Source organism: Chiloscyllium plagiosum, chromosome 23, assembly GCF_004010195.1.
Source record: "Chiloscyllium plagiosum isolate BGI_BamShark_2017 chromosome 23, ASM401019v2, whole genome shotgun sequence".
NCBI classification, from domain to species: Eukaryota; Metazoa; Chordata; class Chondrichthyes; order Orectolobiformes; family Hemiscylliidae; genus Chiloscyllium; species Chiloscyllium plagiosum.
This window is the reverse complement of record NC_057732.1, coordinates 53,493,063-53,517,669: the sequence shown is the minus strand read 5'-3', so window position 1 is coordinate 53,517,669 and position 24,607 is coordinate 53,493,063. Positions and strand designations below refer to the sequence as shown.

Below are 24,607 nucleotides of genomic sequence, written 5' to 3'. Positions count from 1 at the left end.
CAGCAGTTGAGTGAATCAGCATGAAGAAAATGCAGACTTTTTTTAAAAATCAGATTCTTTGTAGCTGGTCTGATTATGTTCTAGTTAATGGTGAAAGAATCAAAATGGTAAAGCCATGGAATGTAGTGAAGTATTATTGCAAATTTTTCATTTCCTGCCATGTAAGCCTGAATGTTGTCTGTTTGCTGCACAGGGGAATGTCTGAAACAGCCATTACTATAAGTATTATTAAAGTATGAGGGAACTATAATGTTCACCATCTTTTCAGTAAGACAAGCACCCAACTGAATCCTTCCTTACTGTCCCTTAAAAGAGACAATTGGTAAACATCCAGAAAAGTCATCTTTTCATTAAATTTCCTGATCAGTGTAGGTAGCATAAAAAAAAGTCCCATTTTACATCCTTTGTCTCAGCAGCACAAATGTCCTCATTCTTGTACCCTTTTAATTTTAAAAAAATCAACTTTGTGAAGACAGTCTACATGGTATTAAAGTGTTTTTACAAGGAGTCTATTCCACATAATAATTATTTTGGGGAACTATTCTCCAAATCACTAGTCTTGCTCAGAACTTGTTCATCTTTTTTTTACTCCTGCCTTCTAGTTGTGTGACTTTTATCAGAACATTGAAATTGAGCCAGGCTCCAGACCTCAAAACAACCTTGATCCAGCCATGGACGCACGAGCTGAATACCAGAGATGAGGTAAGAGGAGCTGTCCCTGACAGCAAGGTATCAGTCAACCAAGTACGGTACCAAGGAACCGTAACAAAACTAGACATCATTTGGGGGTCAAAGGGAAAACTCTTCAATGGTTTGCATCATACCTGGTACAAAACAAGTTTGGTCTTTGATGAAGCCAGTCACTGCATTTCAAGTTCCTGTCCAATTCAGTGGTTTGATACAGTTTAGACTCCAGAGATTGGAGCTGAGGCAGTGCAAACTAGCTGTGCTGTGTATTTGAACCCTTACAGGGAGTGCTTGATGCTGATATTTGGGTTTCTGAAATGAAGAGTGTTCCATCTCTCAGCACTAACTACCCTCATCTAGATGAGTACATTAAAAACAAAGAATTGTTAACTTGCTGGTGGATAGCCTAATTTACAAAACACTGATGGAGATTCAAATTCTCTTTTCAGATCCCATTTTACAACCCCAAGGTGACTGTTCAGACATCATTGGCTCATCATTGGAAACCCCAGATACTGATGATTGAAGAGAACTTATGTATACCTGTTGTGCTGTTTTTAAGAGTGAACAATCCAAAATTGTTCACCACCTATGAAATGTCAGTAATTAATGCTCTTGATAATTCAATATTTGAATGTATGGTGCTGCCTTTGAGACAAACTGCATAAAATGAATAGAGTAGGTTTAGAAACCATTTAATTTCCTATGGTGCAAGTTTACTCAGCAAAGTAAACTAGACAATGGCACTATGCCAGACACCAAATTTCTAACTCATAAGAAAACTGCATTACCTTTCCCTTCAAATTAAGTCAATGTAACAGTATTATATTGAGTTGAGGAACTGCTTCTAAAATGGGAGTAAACAGCTGTTAAGTATTTTTTAAACTAGATGAACCATCACCAAGAAAAGTGTTGAAATAACAGCTAAGTTTTTTTTAAATCCTGTAAGTCAAAGATATTGAACCACGTTGCACATTCTTTGAGTAGAAAAGGGGTTTTTGATATGTAATTCTTAAAAGTAATGTGGTTAAAATACAAGTTTCACACATCTGTTTAACTTCACAGAATTTCAGAAACATGTATACCAATACTTTTTAGTGGTATGGGGAAAGAGCACTCCCTCAAGGAAACTACTTTTCACTATTGTGTAGGTGAAGTTCATGCATGTATATGCTCGTGGCCTAGACTTAATTGAGAGAGAAAAACTTACCTACCAAAAGCAAACTTGCACTAACGTGACAATAAATTTGATACTTGTCAGAATGGAGATCTCCAAGAATCAATTAGTATTCAACTTATTTTTGTGTACAAATAAAAAGTGTAGACAAGTTCAGTGTATATAAATTATTTTATTACTATTTATTCTTTAAAACAAAGTCAATGCTTTCTTACAGTTGTATTGTCTAGTATTGGTTCACAGGCTTAGTTTGGCTATTTTATTGTAAAACTCCAGTAGTTAAGTGGCTGCATAGTGCAATTATTTCATTACTTAAGACAAAATAAAAGTATATTTGTCCTGCAGTATCTTTATTTCTACTTCTGTGTTGTACTTTAACAGGTCATCGTCCTTCAAGTGCTTTATATAATTAAAAAACAATTTGCACCAAAGAAAAAAAACACCCTTTTACAAAAAGAGAATATGTGATCTCAAAACCTTGGCAAGTCTGGAATGTTCACTTTAGTGCAAGTCTTAAAATGTATTTTGGAAAACAAATTGCATTAATGTTTGTGGCATCAATCCCAGCTCATGTAGGACAGAGTCTGCATCCGGTATGTATGACAATACGAAGCTGGTAAGGAAACTCACTCCAGATTTACAAAAGATTCTTCCTTGCTGTGCAAACCAGAAATTCCATTTCTACTTCAGGAGAACTTCATTCGTCATCTTCATTTATCAACACGTGATAGACTGCAACTGAATTTGAGCCAGTACTGAAAAGTCATTTACCAACATCATGGAAGTATAAGTTGGCACATATGCACAGCAAAAGGATGGAAAATAAATTATAGTAGATTAGATTCCGGAATTTAGGTTCCAAGTCACCTTGTCGATACCAGAAAATCTGAAAAATATTAAAGCTGGATTCAATGTCAGATCTACTTTTCCTTAAGCTGCTATAAATGGTTGTGCATGGGATGTACAAGTTCCCAGTGCAATGTGAATAAGTTTTACAAATTGATATTTTACATAAATATCTGGCCGCTTGCATGCAAAGAACCCAGTGCATACATAGCTTCCCATGCCTTTATCTAGAAAGAGTGGTTTAAACAACATTTCAGTTCATGTTGTTTGGCTTGTATGCAGGAGATCAGAGATCCAAAACAGAGCATCAGTCAAGCAATTTCTAAGTCTTCAAAATGAAACCCTAAGTCTACAAAAGATTTATGAAAAAATAATGAGTTTAAATCAGCTCTGCTAAACACAAGAATAGTAGGATCAGTTGATTTATATTCCTTCAATGGACTGGTGTGCCAGGCACATGTTGGGATACAATAGAAGAATGTAGCAGGTCAGGCAGCATCCAGGAGCAGGAGAATCGACGTTTCGGGCATGAGCCCTTCTTCAGGAATTATTCCTGAAGAAGGGCTCATGCCCGAAACGTCGATTCTCCTGCTCCTTGGATGCTGCCTGACCTGCTGCGCTTTTCCAGCAACACATTTTCAGCTCTGATCTCCAGCATCTGCAGTCCTCACTTTCTCATACAATAGAAGGGGTAAATTCAGCATGTTTGTAGACTGTGTCACTGTCAAAAGGTGTACTCATGAAAGCAATTTAGTCAACTTTCTCAAAGGGACAATAAATTCATTTGGTGGAAGCAGTTCACAAGACCATAAGATATAGGAGCAGACTTAAATGGACTATTCGATTGTAGCTAATGAATTTCTCAACCCCATTCTCTTGCCTTCTCCCTGTAACCCTTGATCCCCTTACTGATCAAAAACCACCGTCTTGAATGACTCGGCCTCCACAGCCCTCTGTGGCAGAGTTCCACAGATTAACCAGCCTCATGGTGAAGAAATTCCTCCTTCATCTCAGCTCTAAACGGTATTAAATTCTGATCCTAGGATGACTAGTCTTTCCTGCATCCTGAAAGCTCACAGTTAATGAGGTGCTGTCAAACATGGCCACAAGTATTTTGGGCAGAGACCCAGCATTCAGAGTCCAGCTCGAATCTCTGTCCTTGCTGTACCTCAAGCAGTAAGTTATACTGCCATTCTGACATTGGGCCACAAGAACTTTGGAGCCCAGTAAAAGGTCAAGTTTTTTAAAAAGTACAAACTGAATTAGGACAAAAAAAAAGTGAGTGAATAAATTACAAGCATTTGAATTTGGCAGGTTCAATTCATTAATAAGCTACAGTAAATTATTGCTAATTTTTTTAGTTTCATCTCCAGGGTCAGTGTCCAATTTATTTTAGAAAAGTGATCTTGCTGACAATTTTCACTATGCCTACAGACAGTAAGGGTTAAATCTAATATTAAAAATAGCTGAGGGTAGCGACTGTTGTGCTCTTAATCAAGAAGGGCTGCAAAGTAAAACCTGGGAACCATGTACCAATAAGTCTAACATCTGTGTTGAAGATTCTGAGCTATCGGATATACATGCATTTGGAAAGACAGGGATTGATTCCTGGCTTTGAGTGGGAGATCATGCCTCTCAAACTTGTTCGAGTTCTTTGATGAAGTGACCGAGAAGGTTGACGAGAGTAGAACAGTATAAGTAGTATGGATGGATTTCAGTAAGGCCTTTGATAAGGTTCCACATGGCAGGTTGCTCTGGAAGGTTAGATCGCATGAAATCCACAGGAACCTGGCAAATTGGATACACAATTGGCTTGATAGTAGAAAGCAGAGGGTAATACTGGAAGGATGCATGTTGGACTGGAGGCCTGTGATTAGTGGTGTACCCCAGGGGTCAGTACTGGACCCATGACACTGTTATCCATATCAATGAATTGGATGAGAATATATAAGGCGTGATTAACAATTGCAGATGACACTAAAATAGGTGATAGTGAGGAAGATTATCAAAAATTACAGCAGGATTTTGATCAGCTGGGGAAGTGGGACAAGAAATGGCAAATGGAGTTTAATTTAGATAAGTGTGCGGTGTTGCGTTTTGGAAAGTCAAATCAAGGTAGGAGTTTCATAGTGAATGGGAGGATCTTAAGGAGTGTAGCAAAACAGGGGGATCTTAGAGTTCAGGTTCACAGTTCTCTGGAAGTGGTGTCACTGGTAAACAGGGCAGTGAAGGTGGCTTTTGGCACACTGGCCTTCATCAGTCACGGCATTGAGTATAGAAGGTGGGAAGTTATGTTGCAGTTATACAGGATATTGGTGAGGCTGCACTTTACAGTATTGTGTTCAGTTTTGGTCACCTTGCTATAGGAAGAATGTTATTAAACTGGAAAAAAAGAGTATAGAAGAAATTTACAAGGATGTTACCAGGACTCAGGGACTGAGTTATCGGGAGAGGTTGGATAAGCTGAGACTTTTTTCTTTAGAGTGTCGGAGACTGAGAGGGGGTTTTACAGAAGCGTATAAGACAATGAGAGGCATGAATAGGATAAATGCATTGACTTTTTCCCAGGATTGGGGAATCAAGGACTAGACTGCATCAGTTTAAGGCGAGAGAGGAAAGATTCTGAGGGGTAACATTTTTCCAAAGATGGTGATATGCATATGGAATGAGCTGCTACCAAAGTAGTTGATGCAGGTACACTAACTACATTTAAAAAGGCATTTGGACAAATATAAGGATAGGAAAAGATTTAAAGGGTATGGGCCAAGTGCAGGGAAATGGGGTTAGTGTGGATGGACATTTTAGTCGGCATGGACCAGTGTGGGTCAAAGGGCCTGTCTCAGTGCTGTAGGACACTGACTAAATTTCAAAACTTATATTTTCCAAATCATTTAAGAGCAAAAGAAAAGCAAATACTACCCACTGTTGTTCTTATTGCCCCATAGACACTCAATATTCTCTTTTTGTAAGTTATAAACTGTCTGAACAATAGTTAACTCCCAGCTTTTCAAATTCACTGTCCTTCCTGAAGACCCTATAACCAGTAATATTTCATTCCTAATCACATCAGGTTGTACATAGGATTTGCTGTAACGGTCTTTCAAAAGTTGTTTAATATGAACTTGCACTTCAAGCATTTCATTAAAACAATTAGAGTTATTCATATGCAGCCAAACTTCTATACAGTAATAATAAAATGCTACCACTTTTGAAAAACATTACAAAATCAATACTTACAAGAACACCAATGGAGGCGCAAGTCAGCAAGATGCAGACAACAAAGAAAACATTCAGTGGTTTTGGAGGTAATTGTGGGAAAACAAAAGCACTAATAATAGTTACCTGCAGAACAGAATTGGAAAAACTGACATCAGACAGAACCATCAAATGTTTACTTCCCTTCCAAAGTAAGTGAAGTTTGTACAAAGAAAATTGCAAGATCACCAAATTTCTTTGTATGACTGGAAATCAACAACAGCCAATTTCATTTCTCCCTCCTCCCATTGGCTAGTCCATCTTCTTTCTACCCACAATAACACCTTCATAGTTTAATGATTTGATGAAACAGGTAACATCTGAAATGACACTGATCACTGAACCGTTCTCTCCCTAGTGGCTTGAGAGTTATGTCATCGGTTTAATGAATAGAAATGAGGAACATTTTGGAAGAAAAAAAAAACTACAGTTTCTGAATCGCAAAACATAAAAATGAATAAACGTTGGAGGCTTCAAATCCGTGACTTCTTAAAAGTCACAGCTGAATATAAAAAAGTCTTGGTGAACTGAGATTTTATAAACAATCAAATCCAAACAAATCTACTTGACTATACTTCCACCCTGCTTCCTGAAAAGGACTCTATTCTATTGTCCCTGTTTCTCTGGCCCAAATATGCAAACTTACATCTCAGTGTTTCTGTTAAGTCTTCCTTCCTCCTTAACAATGGAGGCAATCCCATGACTAATGATGAGGCTCTCAACAGAGTTCTTTTCATTATTAAACTTAACAAGCCTCTCACCAGCTCTCAAACATGAAACACCGTCATTGTTTTCAACAGCCAGCCTCAATATTCATTGACCACTATTTTCAATTTCTCTAGCATGCTATGACCAGCAAATATTTTCCCCTCTAAAGATCCTGAAGCAATCTTTCCTCAAATTGCCTTTGCATGTCAGCTTTCCAAGCAAGCTAGAAGGTATAACACATCCACTTTTACCTCCTCCTTTAATAATAAACAAGGCCTTTTCACGCAAATAAGCATTTACCCTCATTTCTTTCAGTTCACTATATTGTATTCATTACGCACAATGATATCTTCTAATATTAAGGCAACCGAAAGCTGATCAAATGACTATTTTGCAAAGCACCTCCATTCATTCTGTAAAGGGTCCAAGTTTCCAATCATGTCATTTTAATTATTGACCCTATTCCTACTCTGACCTCTGCCTTCAGCACCTCATTTTTAAAATCAGGTGCTTTACAGAATTCCAGATTGAACACAAAGTTCAATTTCGGATCATAATACTTTTTCATTTTTTTGGAATAGCATTTGTCATAATACTTCTTACCCATTTAAACATTCTTCATACACTGCTTGTTTCTTGTCCTACTGGGATCGGATTTTGCCTGGCAGCCTTGTAATTCAACCTCCCTCCATTTCTTCTCCCTTCCATACTTCTCTACTTGCTAAAGCCTGTTATGTGTTTTATGTTTTCCCAATTCTGACAAAGTCATTGGCCTGGCGTCAATGGTTCCTCTATCCACAGACGTTCCCAGAGTGTTTCCAGCATTTCCTGTTCTTATTCTGAATGAGATTACAACTAAAGCAGAACATGAAACCTCAAGAATATTAAATGACAAGTTCTAATCCTTCTGCTTGAACTGTATAGTTTCATATCCTTAAAAACAAGCTCAGTTAACTACTTCTTTTCACCATATTGAACTTCACAGCTTGGTCCTCAAAGTGATAAAACAGGCAGCAACCAGAAGCAATTATAACAATGGAAATATTTGAAGTTTGAACAAATGGCATCAATGCAGAATCTGAATAAACTGTACTGCACTACCCACACACAAATCAAAGCATTACAGCATGTTCCAACACATGAATCAAGGCCAAAAGGCTTGCACACTGCATTTTCATATTTATCCCTCATACTTTTTGCCCAGGAAGTTAACTGAACATCATGGGAATCAAACTCTTCAGCAGAGCTGAAATTTCCAAATTCCAACTTAGGTAAACAAGGCAAGGATAATTTTAAGTGAATTTTCATAAATGTCATCCTTCTGCTGGCTCTTACAAAACTCTACTCTTAAAAGATTCACCCATCACCCATATCCTTTCCAACCTCCAAAATACTGCAATGGTACCTATATAAAGTATCAATTTTACAAAAAAGTAATTACTAATAAGATTTGAATTTTTTCTACTTACTATCAGCAATAAAGATGTGAGGACACCAACAACAATGTTGATAATTCGATCCTGAAAAAAAAAAACCATAAAATAAATTGAGGTGTATAATCCAAGTATTAAAATATTTTAAATGCCCTTTTAAATTGTATTGTACTTTTCAAAAGAAAAATATGTAGGCAAAGATTAAAGATTTTAATTACTTCCTTTAAATATCAGTTACCAAAAAATATTCCTGGTTAGCTAAGGTTTTAAAACATGCAACGTGTCTTCTTGATGAAAGCTGACCAAAAAACTGCATTGATGGGGTCAATTCTTCCATGCTCATGGCTCTTCATGGACTTACATGTCATACAGTATAGTTCAGACAGATGTTTATTGTGACATCCATATCCTGTAAATATTAAGCATTTTGGGACTGGCAACTACAACATTAAGGACCACTATAATGCTTAATCTCAACCACAACACAATCAAGGTACAACCAAAGAACAGCTTTTACAAGTAAAAAGAAAGAGCAGCTTAAACAAGGGAGATAAAGATAAACAAATTTGATGTGGTCACAATCCCTGCAAAAAGTACTTGAAATTATTATTAAATCGGCACGGTGGCTCAGTGGTTAGCACTGCTGCCTCACAGCACCAGGGTCGTGGATTCGATTCCCGTCTGTCTGTGTGGAGTTTGCACATTCTCCCCGCGTCTACGTGGCTTTCCTCCTGGTGGTCCGGTTTCCTCCCACAATCCAAAGATGTGCAGGTCAGGTGAATTGGCCATGCTAAATTGCAGGTGTGTTAGGGGTAAATATAGGGTAGGGGAATGGGTTTGGGTGGGTTTCTCTTCAGAGGGGCGGTGTGGATTTGTTGGGCCGAAGGGCCTGTTTCCACACTGTAGAGAATCTGAAAAATGCCTTACTACTGTAGAACTAATTGCTCAATTTTCTTGAGCATTACTGGAACATTTGCACATTAGCAGAACATTTCAAAAAAATGCTGGGTTCTTGAGAAACAGTGCTGCAGATTAAACTACAAGCAACATTGGAAAAGATAGATAAATAGATACATAAATACATACATGCATACAGATTTAAAATAAATTCTAGGCACGGTTTCAACATTTAATTTGACAATGGATTATCCATCCTGTCGTTACTGGGTTTTCTTGCCTTTACACTATGTTCTATAATTTCACATGCATGACTCTACGAAAAGAGGATCAACTTTACATTTACTATTCTTGCATAAACATCGGTTTGATTAGTTGGGGTGGAACACATCACACAATGATTGCTGTGTTGGTTCAAAGACTAACGCACAGAGTAGACTATTTTTAAGTCCACATCAAAACCTTCACCGGGACTTACATGTCATGCAGTATAGTTCAGACAAATGTTTATTGTGACATCCATACCCTGTAAATATTAAGTTAAAAATCACACAACACCAGGTTATAGTCCAACAGGTTTAATTGGAAGCACACTAGCTTTCAGAGCGACGCTCCTTCATCCTCCTGATGAAGGAGCGTCGCTCCGAAAGCTAGTGTGTTTCCAATTAAACCTGTTGGACTATAACCTGGTGTTGTGTGATTTTTAACTTTGTACACCCCCGTCCAACACCGGCATCTCCGAATCATGACTGTAAATATTAAGCATTTTGGGACTGGCAACTACAACATTAAGAACCACTGTAATGTTAAGCTCACTATCTTATGGGCAATTCAGTCAGCAACTCCAGTTCCCATGGATTAATTAAAAAGAAATAAGTACTAGTGCTAAATAGCAAACTTTGAAAAGGTAAATCAAAAGAAAGGCTCAAAAGGAATTAACTGGAAATTATTGATTGAAGAGATAACTAGTTGAGAATAATTAATGACAATAAGATAACAATCAGCATTTATACTCCAAAGTTTATAAATCTCTGGAATAGCCTCTTGTGGCACAGCAGTAATATCCCTAACTCTGAGGCAGCAGGCCTATACTGAAGGTGGGTAACAGCATTTCGTAACAATTTGATTAGAAAATATCCAGAATGTTACTGGGTAGGCTGAACTGGAAAATTGCGGGCTATCCTGGACACCATACTTCAGAATAGCCTTAACAAAGGTTTAGTTGAAGTTTACCAACAAATTACCAGGAATGAGGTGTTTCAGTTACCTGGAGAAGTTCAATTAGGACTATTCTCCTTGGAACAGTTCAGGTGATGAGGCAACTAACCAAGGGTTTTCAAGTTAAGAGATTGTAACAGATCAAGAAAACTATTCCCTCTGGCATGTGGATAAATAGGCAGAGATCATAGATACAAAAATCATTGGGAAAAGCACCTCAGAGGATCTCAGGTGAAATATTTTCACTCAGTTGTCAGGATGTGGAACACACTACCAGAAATGGTGATGAAAGCCGACTGCATTACTGATTTTCAAAGGAGATCAGTGAGGTTTGAAGCTGTGGACCTTGCAGGATTAAAGACAGATGGTAGTGATGGGAGGCTAAATACAATTGCTCTTTCAATGAGCCAGCATAGGCACGATTGGCTGAGTAGCCTCATTTTATGCTGTAAATTTCTATGCGTCAATGAAATAAGAACTAAAATGAGCCATTTTCAAACAGACAGACAGTAGGTACATCCACAAGCAAAAACGATTTCTGCAATGATAGCAAAATTTAAAGGGATCTCAAAAATGCATTATTAAACACAGCAGACAGCAAGTGATATTCTGATAACTTGCACCCAATTATATTATACCCAGAGATAAAACAGGTATCACATTCGAAATGTGGAGAACCGGCCAAACAGCACTCTTGCCAAATTTCTACATCCTACATTTGTTACCAGTTTATCAAAATAATGTCAGAGGAAATTCAGCCACTTGATGTTTCAACTATACACAGGAACTAGTGCTATAACATACTTACAAGGCAAAATAATGGAATTAATGCAGAGACAGAAACTGGGAGGAGAGTCTGTATTTAAACATTCAGAGTGTAGTTCAAAGCAGAAGGTCCTCTTGCCTGACCACTCTAGGGATTTCACAGATTAAGTAAAGTGATGCTTCAGATGTGATGTTTAGAAAATTGGAAAAATGTATACACAATGAATAGAATCTAATTAACATGAGAATTTAGGAAGGGAGGTGACAGTAATAGTCACCCAATAGTCAAAGTGAAGCAGGAAAAGCTAATAGAAAAATACCAGTTAGCAGGTTTAGAAAACACAGAGCTGATCATATAGTAAGTTTTGAGCACTGTAGATATAACTATAAACAAAAAAAGCTTATGCAGAACATCAAAACTGTTTCAGTTTAAATTTTGGATCAATGAAAAAGATTTGCAAAGCTTGGACAGTTCAAAAAACAGTATCTTCACCAAAATATGTAACAGACAATACATGAAATCTATATTGATTCAAAAATGCACCAAGACAGACCACAGAAGTCAAATGGAAATTAGCAGAAACAAACAAATTTAAACAAATTTGTTGCTACAAACTCCAGAGTTCAAATTTAATCTCATCTTTTATCACATTTCCCATTGAAATCAAGACCTTCATTACGAAAAATATAAGTATAGTATTGCTCATTTTCAATCCTCTTGCTCATTTTCAAGTTTGCAAACTATTCATTTCCATCTTTTTCAGGGTCTTCTGTTTCCCAATTATTCCTTTCCCCTTTGTATCGAAAAGATAGGGAGATGGGCAGAGGGGGCGGGGTTGCCCTATGAGTTAAGAATGAAATTAAATCTATAGCATTAAATGAGAGAGGGTCAGATGATGTGGAGTCTGTGTGGGTGGAGTTGAGGAATCACAAAGGCAAAAAAACCATAATGGGAGTTATGTACAGACCTCCCAGCAGTGGTCAGGACCAGGGGTGCAAGATGTACCAGGAAATAGATAGGGCATGTCAGAAAGGTAAGGTTATGGTGATCATGGGGACTTCAATATGCAAACTGACTGGGTGAATAATGCTGCCAGTGGATCCAAAGAAAGGGTATTCATGGAATGCTTACAAGATGGCTTTTTGGAACAGCTTATGATGGAGCCTACAAGGGATCAGGCTATTCTGGACTGAGTGCTATGTAATGAGCCAGACTTCACAAAAGATCTTAAAGTCAGGAACACTTAAGAGGCAGAGATCATAATATGGTTGAGTTCAGTTTGCATTCAAAAGAGAGAAGGCAAAATTGGATGTAATGGTGTTATAGTTAAACAAAGGTAATTACAGGGGCATGAGAGGAACTGACGAAAACTGACTGGAAGCAGGAGTTTCCTAGTGTAATGGAGGACACAGTACAGCGGTTCATCCCAAAGAAAAGAAAAATTACTTGGGAGATGGTGGTGTATGTTGGGGGTGGGGGTGGGAAGAAGGAGGATTAGACAACCATGGCCGACGAAGGAAGTCAAGAGATGTATCAAAGATAAAGAGAGCCTATAAAGTGGCCGAGAACACTGGGTAATCGGAAGATTGGAAAGACTATAAAGACAGAGGTTAACAAAGAGAAATAAGGAAGGAGAGGATCAAATATGAAGGTAAGCTAGCCAGTAATATTAGAAATGATAGTAAAAGTTTCTTTCAATACATAAGAAACAAATGAGATGCTGGAAGGCTAGTGATGGGAGATGAGGAAATAGCTGAAGAACTTAATAAGTACTTTGTGTCAGTCTTCACAGTGGGAGACATGAGTAATATCCCGACAATTAAGGAGAGTCAGGGGACTGAGTTGAGTATGGTGGCCATTACAAAAGAGAAAGTACTAGAAAAGCTAAAACTTGATAAATCTCCTGGCCCCGATGGGCTGCATCCTAGAGTTCTGAGGAAGGTGGCTGAAGAAATAGCGGAAGCGTTGATTGTAATCTTTCAAAAGTAACTGAAGTCAGGGAAAGTCCCAGATGATTCGAAAATCACTGTTGTAACCCCCTTGTTCAAGAAAGGATCAAGACAAAAGATGGAAAATTATAGGCCGACTAGCCTAACCTCGGTTATAGGTAAAATTCTAAGATCCATCGTTAAGGACGAGATTTCTAAATTCTTGGAAGTCCATGGTCAAATTAGGACAAATCAGCTTGGTTTTAGTAAGTTAAAAATCACATAACACCAGGTTATAGTCCAACAAGTTTAATTGGAAGCACACTAGCTTTCGAAGCGACGCTCCTTCAGCAGGTGATAGAAGGAGCGTCGCTCCGAAAGCTAGTGTGCTTCCAATTAAACCTGTTGGACTATAACCTGGTGTTGTGTGATTTTTAACTTTGTACACCCCAATCCAACACCGGCATCTCCAAATCATGGTTTTAGTAAGGGGAGGTAGTGCCTGACAAACCTGTTAGAATTTGAAGAAGAGGTAACAAGTAGATTAGACCAGGAAAACCCAGTGGGTGTTCTCTACCTAGACTTCCAAAAAGCCTTTGATAAGGTGCCTCACGGGAGGCTGCTGAGTAAGGTGAGGGCCCATGGTGTTCGAGGTGAGCGACTGGCATGGATTGAGGATTGGCTGTCTGGCAGAAGGCAGAGAGTTGGGATAAAAGGTTTTTTTGAAATGGCAGCCGGTGACAAGTGGTGTTGCGCAGGGTTCAGTGTTGGGGCCGCAGCTATTCACTTTATATATTAACGATCTGGATGAAGGGACTGGGGGCTTTCTGGCAAAGTTCGCCAATGATAGGAAGTTAGGCGAACAGGCAAGTAGTACTGAGGTGGTGGGGAGGCTGCAGAAAGATTAAGACAGTTTAGGAGAGTGGTCCAAGAAACGATTATTGAAATTCAATGTGAGCAATTGCAAGGTCTCGCACTTCGGAAACAAGAATACAGGCATGGACTATTTTATAAACAGTGAAAAAATTCATAAAGCCAAAGTACAAAGGGATCTAGTGCAGGATTCTCTAAAGGTCGACTTGCAGGTTGAGTCCGTGGTTAAGAAAGCACATGTAATGTTGTTATTTACTTCAAGAGGGTTGGAATGTAAAAGCAGTGATGTGCTACTGAGACTTTATAAAGCTCTGGTTAGGCCCCATTTAGAATACAGTGTCCAATTTTGGGACCCACACTTCAGGAAGGACATACTTGCACTGGAGTGTGTCCAGCAGAGATTCACATGGATGATCCCTGGAATGGTAGGCCTAACATACGATGAATAGCTGAGGATCCTGGGATTGTATTCATTAGAGCTCAGAAGGTTGAGGGGAGATCTAATAGAAACTTAGAAGATAATGCATGGCTTCGAAAGCGTGGATGCTGGGAGGTTGTTTCTGTTAGCAGGGAGACTAGGTCCCATCGGAACAGCCTTAGAATTAGAGGGGGTCAATTTAGAATGGAAATTAGGAGATATTTCTTCAACCAGAGAGTAGTGGGCCTGTGGAATTCATTGCCACAGAGCGCAATGCAGGCCGGGATGCTAAATGCCTTCAAGGCAGGGATTGATAAATGCTTAATCTTAATACGGGGAGTGTGCGGGCAAGTAGCGTTGAAATGTCCAACAGCCATGATTGAATGGCGGAGTGGATTCAATGGGCTGAATGGCCTTACTTCCACTCCTATGTCTTATTGCCTTATGGTATCAAATTTTGGATGGTAAAAATTAAACATTTGGAGCATTAGATCAGGAAAAGGGCAAGAAAAACAATAGAATCCCACTTGAGTGGAAGCAGGCGATTCAGCTCATTGAGTCCACACAGACCCTCCTAACAGCATCACACCCAGTCCCAGCCCACTACCCTATTCTTGTAACCACGCATTTCCCATGGCTAAGCCCGCTAGCCTGCACATTTCTGGATACACTGGACAATTTAGCATGGCCAATCCACCAACTCTGCACATCTTTGGAGTGTGGAAGGAAACTAGGACCCAGAGGAAACCCTCACAGACAAGGGGAAAACGTGCAAATAGCCACCTAAGAGTTGAATTGAACCTGGGTCCCTGGCGCTGTGAGGCAGCAGTTCTAACCACTGAGCCACCATGATGCCCAAGTAGAAATAATTCAAACTTCCTACATGACAGCTGAATTCCTAAATACAAACATCTTTCCAAAAGTCTAGAAATAATATTTAACAATAAGTTTGCTTTTTCTTGCTAACTGTCCTACAATCTGGAGAGACACGCTTGAATGTACATAGTTTACGATTCAATTCCCTTTAAATGAATGGACACTCCCTTGATAGTTCGGTGACGACATGAAATTAATTTAACTGAAGCTTTCAAATCTAAACAAAAATTTTAAAATGGTGCTCCACAATTGTGAAAATTTAAAATGTACAAACGTACATTAAATTACTGTCCCATTTACAAACTGCAGTCAAAATAACTTTTATATTAATTATCCCCCATGTACCTGCGAGATGAATAGTTATTCCAGATATCTCGGAACAACCTACTGCAGATGCAGGAATCTCGATGCATCTAGATGACTTCACAGCTTGAGGTTCAGCTCTAACAAAGAGACATCCTGACTTGAAATGTGAGCTTGCTCTCTCACCATGGATGCTGCCTGACCTGCTGTGATTCAAGGAACAGGAGAATTGACATTTCGGGCATAAGCCCGTCTTCAGGCTTATGCCCGAAACGTCGATTCTCCTGTTCCTTGGATGCTGCCTGACCTGCTGCGCTTTTCCAGCAACACATTTTCAGCTCTAATCTCCAGCATCTGCAATCCTCACTTTCTCCTGACCTGCTGTGATCTCCAGCATTGGCTGTTTTTAGTACAGCAGATATCTGTTGGTTTTTCACCACTGTCACAATTTATTATTTACTCAAAACATTGTAAACCAAACTTAAGATAGGTACTAAATGAGAGAAAAAAAAATCATATTACTTTGGGCTTCAATGGAGCAGCAAATTTGAAACAATAATACTCAGATACCCAAATCCAGCTTGAAACCAGCTTTGAATCTCTAAAAATCTGGAGATCACAGTGAATTACTGTCTTCCCTATGCCCTTACCCTTGCTGATGTCTCTCCAAACAAGGGTCTGTTGTCCTGCACACTAGTCCCATAAGTCCTTGTGGTGTACTCATCCATCGCAATTTCATACGGCGCACTTTCATGCAGACCAAAATCTTGCTTGTGCTCTCGTATAAAGCAGCTATCCGGCGTACATTGTGGAAAATATTTTCACTCCTGGAAATAGCTAACGGACCACATTTCAGCTGCTGACTACTTCCACTTGTTTTTCATGGTGAATGATTCTGAAATTAAAAAATAGTAATGAGTGAGTCATTATGAACTTGTGCCCCTACAGCTCTTTTGATTTGCTTTGCCTTGTGACAAGATGAATGGTTTCCTTTGTACAAGCCAACTGTCTCCTAACAACACATGCCATTGCTTAGATCACATTTTTTTCATGCAACTTAATTTTAGTTACATTAAACTATCAAGCACTTCAAATACACTTAACACGTCGCAAAGACATTTCCTCATTAATGGCAACAGCAGGCAAATAAACTTCAAAATCTAATTTTCTACAAAATGAAACCCAAGCCAAGATTATCAGCTTTATCAAGAGTCATAGTTCAGATTTTGTTTTAGAAATTATATTGGAACAGATTAACTCAGAGCAAAATATACTGTAAATGCTGAAAAGCTGAAAACCAGAAAGGAAAGAAACACTGAACTGGTTTGGCAACTTCTATGAAGGGAAAAAAACAAGAGCTAACAATTTGTCTCGATGGATTTTTGGCATGAAATGTTAACTGCACTGCTTTCTCTATAGCTGCTGCCTCATTTACTTAGCATTTCCAGCATTTTTTCAGTCTGAAACCCTAAAAGCATCTGAAAGCACTGTAATTGGTTAAAACTGTGTTGTGAAAATGACCAACATCTTCATGCAGAATATTACATCAAGATGGCCTCAGCACAATCACTAAACTCATACAAATAGTCACAATGTCTTTGCTTGATATAGTACAAGATTCAATTTCCTCAGCAACACATGATGTGGAGGTGTCAGTATTGGATTGGACTGGACAAAGTTAAAACTCACAATACCAGATTCTAGTCCAACAGGTTTATGTGGAAACTAGCTACCTGAAGGAGCAGCACTGCAAAAGCTTGTACTTCCAAATAAACCAGTTGGACTATAAGCTGGTGTTGTAAGATTTTTAAATTGGTAAGACAGACATAGACAGATATAAACAGCATGTTGGAAAAAAAAGTGTTAATTTCACCTCCACAACTTCCCTTTTCAAAGCAAGATATTTTACCCTGAAGTCTATCATTGTGTTGTAGCAAAGGACAGCAAATTCCACATGAAGGGTCAGAAACCTTTGGTTTAAATATTGTATAACAGCTGCTTACTTGCTCAGTACAAGTAGAGATTTTCAAAATCCAATGATCTGACATTCGCAAAGATCCGTTCTCAGAACCCAAATATTCCAGGGAGACCAACTTTAAAAAGCAAAGGCTGCTGAAAGATATTGGAGATGTGCATTCTTCCGATTGACAGAAGTGACTCACCTCCACGTGCCATTTCATTTAAAAGGCTAGCTTTACACACTTAACATTCATATTGCCAAAAATAAAAATTCTGGGAATCAAATTCTATTTCTTGCACAGAATTTCCTTCAAATACAAACTTCAAATTAAAGATTGGCTTTCATCATCATATAACGTTCTGTATTGAGCAGGATTTTGGGGTCAGCATGAAGCAATGTTACTTACCACTGACCTGGAAGAAAGTTGCCCACAAGGATTAACACTCGTGGCAAGTTATCCTTCTTTTCCAACTTTACTTTGACCCTGGCACCAAGTCAAAACCAACTTCTGTTTCAAGCAGCTTATCATACTAAAACATTCTCACAGATGGAGAACAAAGGAAGTTAAAAGTAGGTTCTGGTGAAAGATCACAACCTCTTGCTTTCTTGCTACTTCCTGCGTTTTCGGTTTTTATTGAGTTGAAAAATGTGGTGCTGGAAAAAAACAGCAGGCCAGGCAGCATCCAAGGAGCTGCTGAATCCGGGGGTTGGGACTGAGATAAGGTGGGGGGAGGGGAAATGAGGAAGCTGGAGAAATCTACATTTTCTGTTTTTATTTCAGGAAATTAAAATCACTGATTCACATCTCTTTCTAATATTAAAATATTATTTCAGGAAAGAAAATTGAAGATTGGGATATACACATTGGATTCAGTTTGAATTTTAAATAACAAACTTTTAAAACTATTAAAATCAGAACTTTATAATTTTACATTCCACAAATAAAAAAGGCTTTAAAGATCAAAGTTTGTTTGGCAGCAAGTATCGAATTTGACATCTCAATTGACAAGCCATAACCTGAGGGTTTTTACTATGACATTACAGTATAAAAGTAGATATTCACTTCAATTCGATGATTTTTACCTGGCTACATCTACAGGGACTTCAGTTGTGTACCCTTTATAGAATCAAACTCTCAGAAAGCAGTTTCTGGATTGCCATATTTAATTGGGCACCAGAGGAAGCTGCAATTTCAGAGGGACAAGGACAGCAAAGTTTCACAGTTATTACTGCCAACACAACCCCAGCTATTGCATTATTGTTCATTCGAAAAGATGCACAACAGGCCAGCTCAATTCATCTGACAGTTTTTCACGAACTAAACCTTTCCCAATATTCTAGGCCATACCAGACAGCAGGCTGGTATGAGTAATGGAGTGCAGCTAGGATTAGTGCTGGGGCCTTCGGTTTATACAATCAATATTAATAACTTGGATAAATTTATCTGGTCTCTTCAGTTAGGTTTCCTAATGATAAGAGCTGGATGGAAGGTAAACTATGGGGAGGAAAGAGAAAAGATGCAAAGAGATAAAGAGAGATTATATTCATGGGCAACAAGGAAATATCATGTGGATATATCCCAGTAAGAAATGAGTATTCTCAAAAGGGGATAAATCAACTATGATGAACCAGAGATGTTAAGGACCATATCAAATTGAAAGAAAAGCAAAGCAGCAAAGATAAGTGGTAAGCCACTGGATTGGGAGAGCTTTAAAAACTAAGATTAAAAGCAAGGGTAAACATGCAAGTATTAACTAAATAGACAGCAACAGCTTCTGTAAATGTATAAAAACACTGACCAAAGTGAACAAATAAAATGAGGCTGCGGAAACAGTAATGGGTAATCAGAAAATGGCAGCGGAGTTGAATAAATACTTTACATGTCTTCATGGTAGAAGCCATTAACAGGACTACAAAAATACTAAATAACCATAATCAAGGGGCCAAAAGGGAGATTAAATAAAGACTGGGTCAGTAAATATATTCAAGGATGAACTCGAACATCAAACTGTACAGCACAGGACAGTGCCCTATGGCCCACAATGTTTATCACTAGAAAAAAAGCACTAGGAAAATTAATAGGGATTAACATCAAGTAGTACTCTGGACCTGATGGATACATCCCGAGTTATTAAAAGTAGCTACAGTGATAGCGAATACACCGAATCCTTCGAATGAAAGTTCCAGAAGACTGGGCAACTGCTATTGCAATACATTTCCTTCAAAAAGGGAAGGAGACAAAAAGAGAAACAATAACTATAGACCAATCAGCGTAACAAATGTCTTTAGGGAAATCAAAAGAGCATTATAAAGGAGAAAAGGGAACATTTAGAATTTCATAACATAATCGAGCAGAATCAACACAGCTTCATGAATAAGAAATCAAATGACAAATTTCTTAAAATTTTCTGAAGTAACAAGTAGAATATGTAGATGTGATAGATTTGGATTTTCACAAGGTGTTTGAAAAGATAACACACATTACGCTACTGATAAAAGATAACAGCCCCTTGGTATTGGGGACAGTATATTAGCATGGATAGAGAAGTGGCTAATAGAAAATGGAGTCAGGATAAGTTGGGGGGGGGGGGGGGAAGGGTAGAAAGGAGTTCAAGATGGCAACCTATAATCACGAGAGTGCCATGGAGTCAGTGCTGGGACCATAATTATTTCCAATATATTAAATAACTTGCATCGACTTGAATTGAATTAGCTTTTATCGCATGGGTGCAGTGAAAAGATTACAAGTTGCCACTTAAGGCACCATCTGTGACAACAGCGGTGTGGAAGGATCTTACGAGGATAGTTTGAGTAAGTTGGGCCGGTATTTGTTGAAATTTAGAAGAACGAAGCACAACCTTATAGAAACACACAACACCCTGAAGAAGCCTCACTGTGTCGATGCAAAGGTTGTGTCCCCTTGTGGTGGCGTCAAGGCATAATTACTGAGTAAGTGGTCATCCAGTTTGGGCAGTAATTGGGCAGAATTTCTTCTCCCAGAAGGTAGTAAACCTGTGGAATTCTTTAGCACAGAGGGGTGTTTAGGCTGGGTCAGTAAATATATTCAAGGATGAACTTGAACATCAAACTGTACAGCACAGGACAGTGCCCTATGGCCCACAATGTTGTTCCCAACATGATGCTAAATGAAACCAATCTTTTCTGCCTGCCCTTGGTCCATATCCCTCCATTCCTTATATATTCATGTGCTTATCAAAAAGTCCCTTAAATGCCCTTCTTGAATCTGTCACACCACCACACCCGGCAGTGCATTCCAAACTCCTACCACACTAAAAAACTTGACCCTCATGTTTCCTTTAAATTTTCCCCCTCCACTTTAAATACATGCCCCCTAGTATTACACATTTCAACTCTGGGAAAAGATTCTGACCATTAATCCTATCTATGCCTCTCAATTTTATTAAGTTAAAAATAACAACACCAGATTATAGTCCAACAGGATGAATTGGAAGCACTAGCTTTCAGAGCGCTGCTCCATCAGCTGGTTGTGGCCGGAGCAGCACTCCGAAAGCTAGCACTTCCAATTAATCCTGTTGGACTATAACCTGGTGTTGTGTGATTTTTAACTTTGTACACCCCATTCCAACACCAGCATCTCCAAATCTCAATTTTATAAACTTCTATCAAGTCTTCTCAACGCAAAACTTCAATCAAGTCTCCGCCACTCAAGAGAAAACAAATTGAGTTTTTCTGGTCTCTCCTTGTAGCTCATACCCTGTAATCCAGGCAGCATCCTGGTAAACTTCTACTGCACCTTGTGCATTCTTCTTGTAATGGGGCAACCATAACTGAACGCAATACTCTAAGCTGTAGCCTAAGCAAAGTCTGCCTGACTCTTGTACCCAAGTCCCCGACCAATAACGGTAAACATACCATAAGCCTTCTTTACCACCCTATCAACTTGCGAGGCTACTTTCACGATGCTATGGACTTGAACCCCAAGATTCCTCTGTATATCAAGGCTGTTCAGTCCGGCAATTAGCTTTATACTTGTCCTTAACATTTAATCTCCCAAGTGCAACACCTCTCACATAACCAGATTAAACTCCATCTGCCCTATCTGCACCCATATCTGCAACTGATCTATATCCCTCTGTACCCCTTGACAACCTTCAACATTACCCATAACTCCATCGACCTTCGTTTGGTCTACAAACTTATTAAGCCACCATCTATGTTTTCAAAGTAATTTGCATATATCACAAATAGCAGAGATCCCAGTAGAGATCCTCATGACTACCACTAGTCACAGATCTCTAGCCTAAAGCACACCCTTCCACCACTACCCTGTGTTCTATGGGAAAGCGCATTGTGAATCCACGCGGCCAAGACACTGTGGATCCTATGCATCTTAAACTTCTGGATGAACATACCACTGGGGACCTTATCGAAAGCTTTAGTAAAATCCATATAAACAGCATCCATTACTCCACCCTCATTGATCACCTTCACACCACCTTGAAAAATTCAATCAAGTTAGTAAGACATGACCTGCCCTGCACAAAGCCACGGTGACTGTCCCTAATTAGGCCATGCTTTCCTAAATATCTGTAAATCCTACCCCTAAGAATTCTCTCCAATAGCTTCCCAACCACTGATGTGAGACTGACTGGTTTGTAGTTTACTAGATCATCCCTGTTTCCCTTCTTGAACAGAAGAACATTAGCTACTCGCCAGACCTCCAGGACCTACCCAGTGGCTAGCCAGGATACAAAGATCTTGGTCAAGGCCCCAGCAATTTCCTGTCTTGCCTCTTTCAATAACCTGGGATAGATACCATCAAGCCTGGGGTCTTATCCACCTCAATGCTCTTCAAGAAATTCATTACCACTTCTTTCTTGATCTCAAAATGCCCTAGCATATTAGCATACTCCACACAAGTCTCTATCCTCCATATTCTTTGATTATCCTTGCTTTAAAAAAAGATCATTTTCTTTAAAATCAGTAAGGAAATCAAACAGGACAATGGGGTTAAGGATTATCAGATTAGCCCATGATCTTATTGAATGGCAGAGCAACGTGACGGGCCCAAAGACCTACATCTGCTCTATTTAAAAGTGCAGAAACTTTCAGTAATACCTGGAACATACAACGTAAATGCTGCTTAAAAACAACATTCCAATATGTAACGGTAACACCCAAAAGTGGAAGGATCATGCATATATCTCATTAACAGAACCTCATACATTTATTCTTCTCATTTATTTGACCGCAGAGGTCAAGGGTCAATGACATGACCACAATAACTGTCGAGATCGATCACATTCTCTTACACCAACGTTACAATGTAAGGTCTGGTTTGCACATGTTTCTACCAAATAGACTATAAGTTTGCCAGAAATACCAATAATTGAGTTTTATTAAACACAAAAGCAAGACTAAGAAACTATTAAAGCGAGAATAGAATATGAATGTGACCTCTCAAAAAACAAAAATGCACTATAAAAACTTAAATAGATACAGAAAAAGGAAGATTTGGCACAAGTCTGGGTCCACTAAAGGCTGAATCAGGAGAATTTATAATAATGGGGAAGCAACGAAATAGCAGAGAAGCTAATTGATTATTTTGGTTTTATTGAAGAAGATACCTGAAATCTCCCAGGAGTAGCGATCAAAGGGTCTTGGGAGAATGAGGAGTTAAAGGAAATTATCATGTGTAAGCTTATACTGGCAAAACTAACAGGGTTGAAAGCTGTTTGATGCCTGCACCTTCACCATCCATAGTTGCAGGCTACAAAATGCATGAAAAGCACACATTGTCACAGCAATCTAACTCTGCGAGATTTGTAACACACACACAATCACCTCTCGTACATGCAGAATACCCTTCATGCCTACTACCCTATAATTAATTGGGCTTTCTCCCATAAACCTGATTAACAATGGCCTTTTGGTCACCACACTTGCTGATTTTCCAAGATCTACACAGCCTACATTCTTTTTAATCTCCACACTAAATGCTCACTGGAACCTTGATGTCCTATGGATTTGCTAGAAGAATTCCAGACCCTACGGAAACTTCTTCCAATGACAAAGGAAAGGAAAATATTTGCAAGTTTAAAAATAAGACAAAATCAACAGTATTACTTCAGGACCTTAAAAATTACTTTGCATGCAGCACAAAAAGTAAAATAAACTGCAAATAAACTCAAAGTGACATAGTTGTACACTTCAACAATAATGAATTGTTGCTGCTAATAGTACGTTGCCAATTTCCTTAACACTTTACAAAATAAACGTACAAACAGAAAACAAGACAAAATAGATTAAAGAGGAAGTGAGATTATTCTGCCATCTGGGTTTAAACATGTTTTTCCTTTCTAACATGCTTCCGTTGGTATGTGAAGATATGTAACACAGTGATGCTAGAAGCAATGCAATCAACACTTTATGGCCACGATCTATGCCTGGGAGGCCTGTGGTTTCCTTTTCCTGTTGACTGAAATCTGGTAACCCATTTACATAACCTGTTAAATCAAGTTAGAAGCTAACAGCAGATATAGCAAATACAGGGCAAATTACAAAACTACTCTTCCAGAGAGCTGAATGGTTGAGTTCTTCAAACCTGGATGGTTACATATCCCAATAAATAAACAATGGAAACGATATCAAGTATACTTGGTATCAGAGTCACTAGCTTACATTTCACCTCTATCAGTCAGCTCATTCATTGCTCTATTGTCTACTGGGGCTCAGTTGGTAGCATTTTTGTTCAAGCTTCACTCTAAAAACAGAGCACAAACTCTAATAGGACATTTCAGTGTAGTACATTTGGATGTGCCACCTTCAGATGAGACATTTACCCGCCATCCAACGCCACAGAAACAGAACATGGTACAGGGATATCATAGCAATTACGGAAACATGGCTCAGGGATGGGCAGGACTGGCAGCTGAATGTTGCAGGATACAAATGCTACAGGAAGGATAGAAAGGGAGGCAAAAGAGGGGTGGGGGGGGGGGCAGGAGTGGCATTTTTGATAAGGGATAGCATTACAGCTGTGCTAAGGGAGGATATTCCCGGAAATACATCCAGGAAAGTTACTTGGGTGGAACTGAGAAATAAGAAAGGCATGATCACCTTATTGGGATTGTATTATAGACGCCCCAATAGTCAGAGGGAAATTGAGAAACAAACTTGTAAGGAGATCTCAGCTATCTGTAAGAATAATAGGGTGGTTATGGTAGGGGATTTTAACTTTCCAAACATCGACTGGGACTGCCATAGTGTTAAAGGTTTAG

At 38.8% G+C, this 24,607-nt stretch overlaps 2 protein-coding genes across 7 annotated transcripts in view; one reads left to right on the top strand and one right to left on the bottom strand.

Moving 5' to 3' along the window:
- Positions 1-2,211, top strand: part of dmtf1 (cyclin D binding myb-like transcription factor 1) — a 55,202-nt gene extending 52,991 nt beyond the window's left edge. For 3 of the 4 annotated variants that reach the window (XM_043714194.1, XM_043714196.1, XM_043714197.1), the window contains one exon: positions 1,137-2,211. In XM_043714194.1, coding sequence (XP_043570129.1) covers positions 1,137-1,213 — 77 coding nt within the window. In that variant the 3' untranslated portion in view covers positions 1,214-2,211. Of the gene's footprint in view, positions 1-602; positions 703-1,136 lie in introns of all 4 variants that reach the window. The other variant, XR_006315134.1, reaches the window with a different exon arrangement.
- tmem243b (transmembrane protein 243, mitochondrial b) overlaps positions 2,017-24,607 on the bottom strand; it is a 38,158-nt gene continuing 15,567 nt past the window's right edge. For 2 of the 3 annotated variants that reach the window (XM_043714199.1, XM_043714201.1), the window contains exons 2-5: positions 16,036-16,280; positions 8,143-8,193; positions 5,948-6,052; positions 2,017-2,750 (exon numbers count right to left, since the gene is read on the bottom strand). In XM_043714199.1, the coding sequence (XP_043570134.1) occupies positions 2,628-2,750; positions 5,948-6,052; positions 8,143-8,193; positions 16,036-16,113 (357 nt within the window). In that variant the 5' untranslated portion in view covers positions 16,114-16,280 and the 3' untranslated portion in view covers positions 2,017-2,627. Of the gene's footprint in view, positions 2,751-5,947; positions 6,053-8,142; positions 8,194-16,035; positions 16,281-17,751; positions 17,946-24,607 lie in introns of those variants that run through there. The other variant, XM_043714200.1, reaches the window with a different exon arrangement.